The 11,767-nt window shown below is 38.6% G+C and overlaps 1 protein-coding gene across 2 annotated transcripts in view; it reads left to right on the plus strand.

The window, feature by feature from the left end:
- The window catches only part of ZDHHC20 (zinc finger DHHC-type containing 20), a 69,296-nt gene extending 63,941 nt beyond the window's left edge, over window positions 1–5,355 (plus strand). For both annotated transcript variants that reach the window (XM_019530195.1, XM_019530194.1), the window contains 3 exons: window positions 245–360; window positions 1,676–1,752; window positions 2,953–5,355. In XM_019530195.1, coding sequence (XP_019385740.1) covers window positions 245–360; window positions 1,676–1,713 — 154 coding nt within the window. In that variant the 3' untranslated portion in view covers window positions 1,714–1,752; window positions 2,953–5,355. The remainder of the gene's footprint in view (window positions 1–244; window positions 361–1,675; window positions 1,753–2,952) is intronic.
- The last annotated feature ends 6,412 nt before the right edge of the window (window positions 5,356–11,767 follow it).

Below are 11,767 nucleotides of genomic sequence, written 5' to 3' on the forward strand. Positions count from 1 at the left end.
CGAACTTTTGCAGTTTCTTCTTGAATAGTAAATATCATAACTCAGCAGCAGAAACTATTTTCATTTAAACAAGTTTGGGCAACAGTCAAGTTCAAAGGTGTAAAAATGCTTTATTTGCACTTCTGTTGCATTGGTTACTCTCTGCTTGCCCTTTTTAAGTAATTTTATTAATTTTTGAAGTGTACAACTATTACGATTAGAGGTGCCAGCTGTTGACAATAATTTGGCTTACTCTGCTTTTCAGCTCTGGAACCAGTCAGCCCTTTCCTGCTAAGCCACTCAGTGAGTCACAGAATCGATTGCTGGCCAGTGAAAGTCAGTGGGCGGAAAGTGGCTCTGAAGAAGAAAATGTTAAATCAGGTAAAATGTATAACCCTAGAAAAATAGGGCTGGAAGAAATCCAAAGAGGTCTCATCCAAACCCCTGTCTAACCTATCCCAAACAACCATTTGGAATCTGTGAATGGGAGGTCTCTCTCTCTCTCTCACCTGTTCCATTGCTTAATCACCTGCATAGTTGAAACGTTTAATCTAATATTTAACCTTACATTTCCTTTGTTGCAATCTAAACCCATTATTTCTTCCAACTGTTCAAGGCTTGTCATTTTTGTTGCTGGCTTTTGAGCTCTTTCAAATTTATCAACATCTTTCTTGAAGTAGAGTGCCCAAATCTTGGATGTAGCACTCCAAGTGAGGCTTCATCAGTGCTGAATAAAATGGAAGATTTTTTTCCCAGGGTTTGCATACAACACATCTATCAATATATTGTAGTATTTGGTCAGTATTTCCCACCCCTCAACAATATCATATGTTCAGATCTGATGCACTATAAATCTCTGTTCCTTTTCTAAATTTGTGCAGCCTAGCCAATTGTTCCCCCATTGTGTACGTGTTGTGCATTTAATTGTAGCTTCCTAAGTGTAGTGTATTGTACTTTGTTCTTTCTGAATTTCATCTTATTTTATTTCATATGATTTACAATTTACCAAATTACGGAAGTCATTTTGAATTTTAATCCTGTTTTCTATAGTGTCTGCTACTCCACTTAGTTTGAAGTCATCCAGAATTTATAATTTAGTAAATACAAAGTAGCTCTTAATGTACCACGTAATCCAGTCCTGTAAGTGATTAATAAAGATACTGAACATTACTGGACACAAGACAAGACCCCCCTGGGGAGTCCCACTTGATACCTCCTCCCAATTTGATGTTGACATTGGGCATGATTATCCAACCAGTTGAGAAAAATGTTCCAGCATAAGCCCATGAGTGTCGTGTTTCTGCAGCAATTATTGTTATAAAAATCGTTTAGGCAAGGATAACTGAGCTGCAGACATTTCTGATGAACTTCAGTGGGAAGACTGGAACCAGTATTTTATGTATAGAATAAAACTAACTTGGTCATTCCAGTCTGATCTATAGCAGGTTACTGTGCTAAGCCAACTAGAAAATTGTTATCATTTTCCATTCTCAAGTTGTTCTGAATGTTTTAGTGTGGGATGGGTTTGCCTTTTTGTTTTAAAAGAAGAAAAATAGTTCTCTAATAGAAAAATGGCAATAGCACAATGAATACTTGTTTCTGGTTTGAAAACAGTAGAATTGTTTTTCATTATTTATTTGGTACAGATCTTTTTTTAAAAATAAATCATTGAGATAATGAACATCTTATATTTTAGGTGCAAAAAAGCATATTATAGTTTCAATGGAAAGCTGATCTTAACCTGGTACTGGCCAACTATCTCAATGAGAAGCGGTAAGTAACGGAAAATTTTGCAAACCTAAAAGGCCATAAGCAATTCACCATATTTACTCAAATCCAAGACAAGGATTTTTTTCCCCTCCATTTAACATTAGACACGGCTTTCCACCTGTCTTGGATTTGAGGACAAGGCAGCTATAAGCAGTGGGAAGTGGGAAGGACGGGCACTGGGAGGAGAACAGGTGATGGGGGGGGTGTAAGCATGTGTTGGGGACAAATGGCAAGAGAGGAAGGTGCAGGAGGGGCAGGCAAAATGGGGACAAGTGATGGGGGAACTGCTTCCCTACCACCTGGCTCCCTACCGTTGTTTTCCCTGCTACAGCAGTTGAGGGGGGACAAATTTAAGACAGTCCTCCAATAATCATAATCTCTGCCTGGAAAATTACAACAAATGTAAAGTTTTCCTTATATGGAATCTAATTAGGGAGGAGTGGTCTTAAATTCAGAGTAGTCTTGGATTCAAGTAAGTACAGTATTTATTTCTGTGTTGAAATAATCAATCACTGAATTCAGGGAAAAGTAAAGAGCTTGGTCTTTCATGCACCAGAAATACCAGAAGTCTATTTCTAAAACGCTTCATATTTCCAAATAAGAGATGGTGTCTTCATTCTAATCCAGTAGGCCCCTTCAGTAAAACACTTTGGGAAATCAATGCTAGAATAAACTAAAATTCAAATGAAATTCAATTCAGCCTTCCTTGTTTTAGTAACAGTGGATTCATGGAGAAAAATTCACTAAGTAAATGAGCTGCAAGCCAATTTTTAGGGCGAGTTGTGAATTTCCTTGAGTTGAAAGATAATCATTGGTGAGAAAAGAACTGGAGGAGCAGATAGGAGGCAGCAGGGTGTAAGATGGAGATATGTATATACATGTATGTATGTGTGTTTGCATATATTTATATAAATAAACAAATAAATTAAATGTATGCAGATAAATTGTGTGTGTGTGTGTGTGTGTGTGTGTGTGTGTATTCCTTTTATATTTTAGAAGACCAGAGGCTTTTTTTCCTTATGTTAAGTGGGGAAACAATCCTCATCTTAGAATCAAGCAAATACTGGTACATGGTTTTAAAAACCTTTTATGCATAAAATTAATTGAGGGAGGTCCATATAATTCTTGAATTCAGCTTGATCTACTTGTTTTATCAAGGTTAACAGTTACACTTCCACTAATTAACTGATTTCCTTTCATTAGGTTTTTGCAACACATTTGCGCTTGAATATTAATTTTGTTCAGAAGATGTCCAGTAAAATGGAACAGTGCACACATTACAGAAGATACATGAAAAAATGAGTTTTTGTACAGTACAATGGATGCTTGTAAGCACTACTGCAGAGCAGGGAAGTAAGACAGATGCCTTAACGTGTGTTTATGCAACATTGAATTCTGTAATGCTACCAAAGGGTCAAATCCTGAAGTATCCTGTATGGATGCCCATGGCACAAACAGAGTGGACACTATGCATTTCTGCTATGCTCTGATGGTGGGGATAGATCCGCAGAAAACTCAAGCAGACCCCATCCCTCTGTGCACTGCGGAAGCTACTTCCACAGCAAGTCTGCAGCATGCCAAGGAAGGGAAAAGTAGATGTGTTGTCCACAAACAGGCCAGTGAGTCTGCACAATGTAGATACATGTGGCCCAAACACCGGGTAGGAGGAGAACAGGATGGTGTATCCTTTCCTCTTCCTAGTACCCAGCAGCAGCTGGTCACAAGCTGCCTACCCATTACCCTGGTTCTGTAACCCTCATGGGGCTTGAAATTTGTCCCTTTAGTCGTTCTTTGTTGCAGCACAATGCCAAGCAAGTAAAGCCTCTCTACTTGGGCTTCGCTTGTTTGATTTAGGATTGGGCCCTTAGTCATTTTCATTTAATTTTGTTAATTGTATTAGGAATGTAACTTAAGCTGCATACATGTGATCAGGGGTTTCTGTGGTAGAAAAACTTACTCAAAGACCCTGAACAGACATTCCAATGCAGTCGCTGAGCAGCCAAGGAACCCTTGTGCACACATCTTAGGCTCTGCAGTCTACCTGGTGACAAATAACAACAGTGCATAGGGCAACCTTGATTGAGTGACCCAAATTGTCTTGTAGGCTGCATCTCAGTGCAGCTGCTTGGCTGGAACAGTAGAATCCAGCCTGAGTGACACACTGTTTCCCTGGACCCATGGGGCTGGGAACAAAGCACATTGGAATACTGGAAGATCCTACAGCTGGAGCTTCTCGAAGGTACATGTACAGAAGTTCACTCTCACAAGATAAACTCCCAGGAGCAATTTAACCATGGTTGTTCCCAGTTTATTTTTCTCTTAGAGCAGGCATTTTTGCTGAGAGAGAAAAAACCTCAATGTTTATACCTGATTTCTGCTGGGAGAGAGAAGTGGCTCTCTGTTTAGAAACTGAATGTCTGTACATGGCCTTAGTCACGTGAATTTTCTTTTAGACCTATTTTACCTGGATAATAATACTACTTGCCTCTTAACACAAAAAGTTTGCCAATCCAAAATGAACTAACAAACCAGCTAATTTTTCTCTGGTGGGTGCAGAATGGTCTTGCAAGCCAGTAATAGAAGGGCAAGATACTAGTAGCAGCAGAAAGCGGATTGCAGTTGTGTAGTGTACTAGAAAATAGAACTGGAGGAGAATACTGCTTTATATATTGGACTATTACTGGTTTGTGAACACTTGTTTTATACTTTTTGTTTTACCTTTTTAAATAAAAACAAAGGGTTTTTTATTGTTGGTTCTAAAATACCATTTACATGGAGTTTGAATAGCTGATGAAACTTAAATGACGAATCATACATGTATTTAATCCACTGAAAGTTCATTGTGTGCTATGCTCTGTTATTTTAACTTCTGTTTTAAGTGATGGCAACTGAAAAAGCTGAACTCGGTGCTTTATGAAATGCCATACTTCATGAAAGATGAAATATTTTTCTTACATGGGGAATAAAGTTCATCTAAAGCTCTAGACCTGCAGTAAACCAAACATACCCACATATCTTATTTTTGGATAGAAAAGCTAGTGCTAGATATTTTGCAGTGGTCTGGAAACTGCACTCAGCAACATTTTTACAAATACTCCTTTCCTTTCCATTTCTTCTCTAATATATGGTGAACCAGTGCCATAGCCCTCTTAAAACTGACTGGAAGGCAGGTGAGTTGCTGATCAGAGAGAACAGTGCTGAAGGAACCTACCTGTTGAGTTAACCTCCTGAATTGGTTACTTCTATGGTTAATTGTTTCTAGATCCATATGGATATAGATATATGCATGTTTAAGTTAATGTACAGCAGAGTTTTGCCTTTGAAAAAAACCTCAAATCACCTCTGAAGTTTAAAATTGTATCTCTTCCTTAAAAATGCTCCTTAAGAAGGAGAGAATAATTTTGAGCCTACAAATGTTCCTGTGAAATTAATGGTCCAATTTGAAATTTGCAGCGTGTTGCAGCAAACTCTGTCCTTGTATACAAGGGAATATCTGCCAAGTTCAGCATCTACAAGAACATCAGTATGTCTTCCCTTAAACTACTTTTTTCCTCTCCCTCAAATATTGTGTCCATCTCATCAGAGATTGGCAATCTCTGCTTAGCTGAAAAGAAACAAAAAGCCTCCAGATTTCAGTTATGTCAGCATGTTGAGCTTGGAAAGTTACAGCCTCAGGAGCCCCTCCACTAAGATACCTTTTGGCATGGGATGTCTGTACTGGGTTGAGAAACAGAAGACTTCGATTTCAACGCACCTCTTGTACCAACTGGTGCAAAGGCTGAGATTGTGCTCAAGAGTTTTATAATTCTGGAGGAAATACTGCATTTACCTGACCTGGTCACTTCTGTCTTAGGAAGAGGTAACTGAAGAACTGGGGAGGTTGCACAGGCTAATTTCTGGCAAAATTGGGAACAGAATCCAAATCTGTACTATAGCAAAGCTTCCTACTCGGCAGTACTGCCTGATTCTAAGGACTGGCCTGAACACCGTCCTGCTTGGACTGTTCAGTTTATACCAGCATAAATATGTCAATCTGTGCAAGAGTTTAGCAGCAGTTTAACTGGAGTCATCAACTATCAGAACACCACTGAAGCATGTACTCAGTAATCTGAACACAAGACCTGCCACCACCCTGCCCGGTATACAATACATGCCAGAGCAATGGCAACTAAAAGAGAAGTCTTTTAACAGTTGTTTCAGTTTGTTTGTTTTCCTGAATCAACAAACTGAAGGAAAACAAAGCTGTTACTTCAAGGTCATATTCTAGAGCAGGGCTGTCCAGCTCATTTGGGTTGGCAGGCCAGATCCAGACTGGCGATACTTGTAGCCAGTTTACCCCCAGCAGCAGAGCATGCAGCTGTGGCATTAAATCTTGTGTACTGACCATGCCCCCACCGCTTGCCCTGTTGTGAAAAGTATTTGTAACAGGAATCTCAACCTGAAAATTGTGCAGCAGGGTCACTAGTGGTGGTTTTAACCCCAAGTGCTGGTCCTGCCAACACAGCAACTCTGGTAGTCACAGGGGTGAACCCCACTGCTGCTTACCCTACCTTAAAATTTCTGGCCATCCAACAGGCTGCAATTTTACCACTGATAAGGCCACATGTCACCTATAGGCCTCCATTTCTTCAGCAATGCTGTAGAGCAAGTTTAGTATATCTGTTTTATATTGGAACAATTTACCCAGGTTCACAGAAGCTTAGGGCTGGAAGGGACCTTGTGAGATCACTGAGTCTAGCCCCCCTGCTGGGGTGAAAGACTTATACTAGAACAATTTTGAATTTTTAAAATTTATTTATTTATTTATTTAGCACAAGCTTTGGTCCCATTTGATTTAGAAAATAATGCTCTGCTGTGTCTTGATTTCTGAGCCACTGTAGTGTAAAGCAGTATAAAAGTTTTGTGGAAACAAGCTTTCATAGATTAAGACCAGATTTTTGTTGAGTGGTCTCCAAAGACCTATGGTTTTTCTTTTGCATCTGGATAAGGCACAATGAACTGAAATTTCCATAAAGAACTAGTGCTGTTTCTGATGCTTGTGGAGCTTTGAGTACCATAGGTAGGGATCTACCTAGTTCATGGATGCTGCCTCCATATTTCATGGTCCCAGCATGGTGTTGGGCATCATTTTTGTGATGTAGCATGGCAGGGGTGCCTCCCATGCCTCTAGCCAAGTGAACCTGGAAGTCCTGCACCTCCCCAGAGATTGACGGGTCACCATCTATTAATCTGGGGAGGAGCAACACTTCCAGAGCCCCTCAGTGAATCTCAACCCCCCTCCCTGCCCTGCATGCTCCAGTAGACCAGGGCTTCCTGCCCTTTTCTGTCTAAAGCTGCCTTTTCCCCCCTCCCCCTTGCTGACTGGCTGCCACTTTCCCGCTTTTTTGAAGGGACCAGGGTTTTAATGGGGGTCCTACCAAATTCAACAGCACCCTCTTGAGTTAATGAAGCAGGGGTTGTCCTTTGAGGTTAAAGCATCTCTCTGAAAGCCCACATTCTGTAACAGTGTAAAATTAAGGAATCCCCCTCTGAATATAGTCACCATTGCTGGAGAACAGATTGGCACAAGGAAGGCTATTTCAGTGGAAGTATTATGAAAATAAACTTAAAGGTTGAAAAGGTAGCCATGGGTGACCTATTAAGTTCACTAGCCAAATAGGTGCCTGTCACTGGGGTGAGGAGTAGGCTACCCCACTTTTGCTATCCTCTTTATGGTGGTGGGGAGGTGGGGAAACGGGCTGAGGCATGTAACTGGTATCCAGCTGACATCAAGGCTATTAATGTTAAAGCAGTTCTACTGACCGTCCCTTAGTTATAAAAGCAAGGGCACTATTGCTGTCAGGGGAAGTGGCGGGGAAAGCTAGAGGGCAGAGAAGGTGAGTCGGTAATAACACCACGTTTGGTAAGGAGGGAAGCAAAATAAGTCTGGCTGCTATTCTGCAAACTATTTTTGAGTGTTATCAACAGAAGCAGGACTTTGAATTAGGTGTAAACCAGCGTGCACATGCCTTCAGCCCAGGCATCCCTGTTGAACAGCTCAGAGGCTTCCAGTCACTATACTGCAGGAACCCAGCCCACCCTTCCAGGATTGCTGGGTGTTTTCTCCGGATAATATTGTTATTTTTATAAACCTGTTCCACATCTGCAAATATAGAAACACTGGGGTTGTAGCCAAGTAATAGCAACATACTAAGCCTTCAGGCCCTTCAGAATGAATTTTGCAGCCAATAATAATCCAGTTATCCAAGAACTGCTGAAATAGTCTCCTACGACAACAGTCTACACACTTTAATATTTTTAAAGGTTAGGGGTTTTTTTTAATGAAATGTAGGTAAAATGCTCCAAGGATGGAAGCCCAATATCAGACTCCTGTGTAAGGGTTGTGCAAATGTCTGAATCATTGAGCATGACAAGCAGTTTAAATCAGGCAAGGAATCCCTGGAAATAAAATAACTGAGCTTGTTCAAAAGTCTCAGCTAATGCTTTTGCTTATGTTTGCCAATATTTTTATGACATGGTAGTTTCATTAACATCTATGTAGCATAATCAGATTGCTTTATTATAAATTTATAAATGGCTTGTCAAGTCTGGGCAAAGTTGTATGACTGAGGAAGGAAAAATGACATGCTGATCTTTATTATCAATCACTTTCTTGCAATAACAGAATTTGACTTCACAAATTATAGAGTGATATTTTAAGCCAAGACTTCCACTTAATAGTTCAGAAGGTGACACTAGAAGAATTGTTGCCATTGTTACTGTTTTTTAGCTATCTGATCAGGACATATGCTGTACTGTTAACCAATATACCCAGAAATGTGTAGTATACACAGGTGCCAAGATCATCTTTGTCCAGTATGTAGGAACTAACACACTGTCAAGCACTTGCACTCACATGGGTGTTAAATATCTAAATCTTTCAGGTACTGCATATTTGTTGCTTTGATCTTTTCCTGGTGCTTTCTGGGACAAAATAATCATTCACCTTCTAGATGGCTAACTTCCTGTCCATGTTCACACCCCAAGTTGAATTATACTATTTTGCTTTTTTATTTTCATTTATGGACAGTTGTCATACAGTTTCAGTCATCTGGAGCCCTAACACTGGAACAAAAGTTGCATTTGTAGTTAAGGATTAAGGTTAATGCTGACAGCCACATGTGCATCTGATTTAAAAGTGACACAAGCTAGTGAAATCACTCTTCAATCTAAGCAGTGACTAGCCAAATTCCAAGAAATAGCTTTGAATATGAAGGGTATAGACATGCAAATAAATTATGTCAGATGTACCTGTGAGCACCTCCTTTATAAGGTGGTTAATGCAAGGTGGCTTGCCCCTTGCTGAGAGTGAGATTAGCTACCTCTGGTTTCCCCCAGGTCAGAGCATGCGCAGGTTACTGTAGAGGTAGCTAGCACACTGTAAATTCACACCCTCATTTGTTCTGTAGTAACTTGGTGAAATTTGACTCCATATTTTCCTATATGAAGACTGAGCTATCTAGAACCCAAGCATACTTTAGGGATTCAAATAGACAGAACTTTTTGTAATTAAATTTGGTTTTGTAATGCCTGAAATTTAATTAAATATTCAACACTCAGAACTTCCTGTATCACTACATGATACCAAAGAGCAGCTGCAGAATAGTTATTTATTGTAATACCAGACAGGTTTACTAAGTTCATTTCTATCAATGTATTTGGGATGCTTTTTGTATGCATTTTCTGTAACACACAGATGCTGCAATATGTAATAAAATGCAGATAATTATAGTTCATCTTAGAGCTGATTGTTCAAACTGACATTAATTTAGACTAGGCAGTAATATTGTGCAGTATTACTTGAATTTGTTTCTGTTGGTAAAGTGTGACCACATTTACAAGATTCTTTAATATTACTTAGTTTTCAAAAAATGATTTTTTGTTTTTCCAACAGAAACTAAGAAGAGTGCTTGGCACTCATGCAGATGTGTTGGGAACAAAGTATTGGAATCTCCTGTTGGCACCAAAGAATTAATGGTCACCTGGAGATTTCCTACTGTTGCAGTTCAGTAAAGTGTTCAACATCTCATTGTTGACCACTTGCCCTCCTACATCAGCTCTAGTGTAGTATTCCGAGGAAACTAAGGCTTGCCATAGTATTTTTAGGATCAATCCACATCTGGTTCAGGAAGAAGATGCTAGTTGCCAATTCAAAGCTTGCCCCAATTTTAAATCAGTTGATTATGTAAACTAGATATCCCTGCAGTTACTCCAGCTTCTGTATTTGCCAGTGAATGTCATCTCCATTGCACTGTAATGGCAAAGTTCAGGTGTCTGCAACCATTTCACTTATGTAGTTGTCTTTATTGTGCTGCATAAACTTGCAATGAGTTGTATTAAGTCTGTATGAGGTTGATTATACAAGGATAAATATGTAATAAATGATACTTACTGTATTTTTTGTATATTGCAGGTAGGAATATTCCTATGCACAAAGAAAACATGTTGCCATTTATAGTTTCATACTTGAAATAATTTTTTTAATGAGCTTTTATAAAGGAAGTAAATAATACAAAGACACATCACTTTGCCTGAAGTTCCTTCATATTTTTTTAAACTGTAGCTTATAACCTCCCTGTATATGTTGGGTTTTTTCCACCAATGTAATCTTAAACCATTATTTACTGTTGAGTGTTTGCATTCAGAATTTTGTAAATCAAGATTCAGACTTTCATTCTTATTTTATCTGAAATACATTCAAGTTTAAGGCAAAATTTGCACCTTTTTAGGTCCTTTTTTCCCCAAAGTGGTAAACTATTATATCAGTGAATGCAAGAATAACTTAATAAAGAATGTGAAATATTCTGGTTATTGTTTAAATGCAATGTATGTGTTTTGTAAAGCATACAGCATGTTCTTTTAACTAATGGAAAAGCTTATGGGGGAAATCTCCTTCTGTAGTTTTAATAGACAGGAATTTGTATGGTATGCTTTATGGTACTGATGATTCTTCTCCTACACTTACACTCTTGGGCTCACAAAGATTGTATTACTTAAACAAGAGTGGGTTGAAAGGTAAGTAAAGGAAAATCTGATGCTGCATTTTCAAGAATTAGTAGATGCTAACATTAGTGAATTATAATTTTTAGTCTCTCAAACTGGACTGTTTGGGATATATTTAAACTCCTTTAATACAGCAAGTGTCATGTAAGCTTTTCTTTTTAAGGGACAACTGTAAAATTGTTTTGAGAGACAGTCTGGTCAGAGCAGAGATGACTTCAGTTCTCTGAATGGAATATAACCCTATAAGACGTGGCAGTAGATCAGTCACTGCTTTTCAAATGTAAATGAACAGATTTTCATGAATACAAACCCAGTTTAAACACTTAGTTAGCCTGTAAATGCATTTCATCCACCTTATACTGGTTTAGTCCAGAATTCTATTTAATGGTCAGGGAAGTATATTTCAACTGTTCTCTATTGTAGTTGAATTATTAAGTAATTAGCATTACTAAGTTTAGTGTAGAAAATTATGGCTTCTTAAAAATAGACTGTTCCCTTCTAACATTTGTAATTTGAATTGGGCAAGGACAGGATGAAATGGTAGCACAAGCAGATAATAAAGTGGAAGAAAAGAATAGCAACTGATTGGTAGAATACAAAGCTATTTCTAAACACAAAAAAAAATGCACACAAAAGTTCCAACCACTGAGAGATGTAGTCAGAAAGTATTTAAAAGACTAAAGTGAAGTTGATGGTCCATGAATTTTCAAATTAATGTTGAATTGGAATCAGGTTAGATTAAATATAGAAAGCATTCAGCCCCTTTGATTTGTTGAGGAGCCTGGTAGCTATCAATTATAAACCCAACACAATGAAGTCAGTCTAGTTATCAGCATAATGGGTAGTAGTCAAAGAGACACTACCAGCTTAACAGTTACCAAATCTTCTCAACAGGAGTTTAAGCAGCAGTGAGAGCAGAAGGCAAAACAGATTTTTAAACAACAACATTTTCTTGTTTTCTTCCAAACAATGAGCA

The sequence above is a fragment of the Crocodylus porosus genome, unplaced genomic scaffold (assembly GCF_001723895.1).
Source record: "Crocodylus porosus isolate Cpor-Errol unplaced genomic scaffold, CroPor_comp1, whole genome shotgun sequence".
NCBI lineage: Eukaryota > Metazoa > Chordata > Crocodylia > Crocodylidae > Crocodylus > Crocodylus porosus.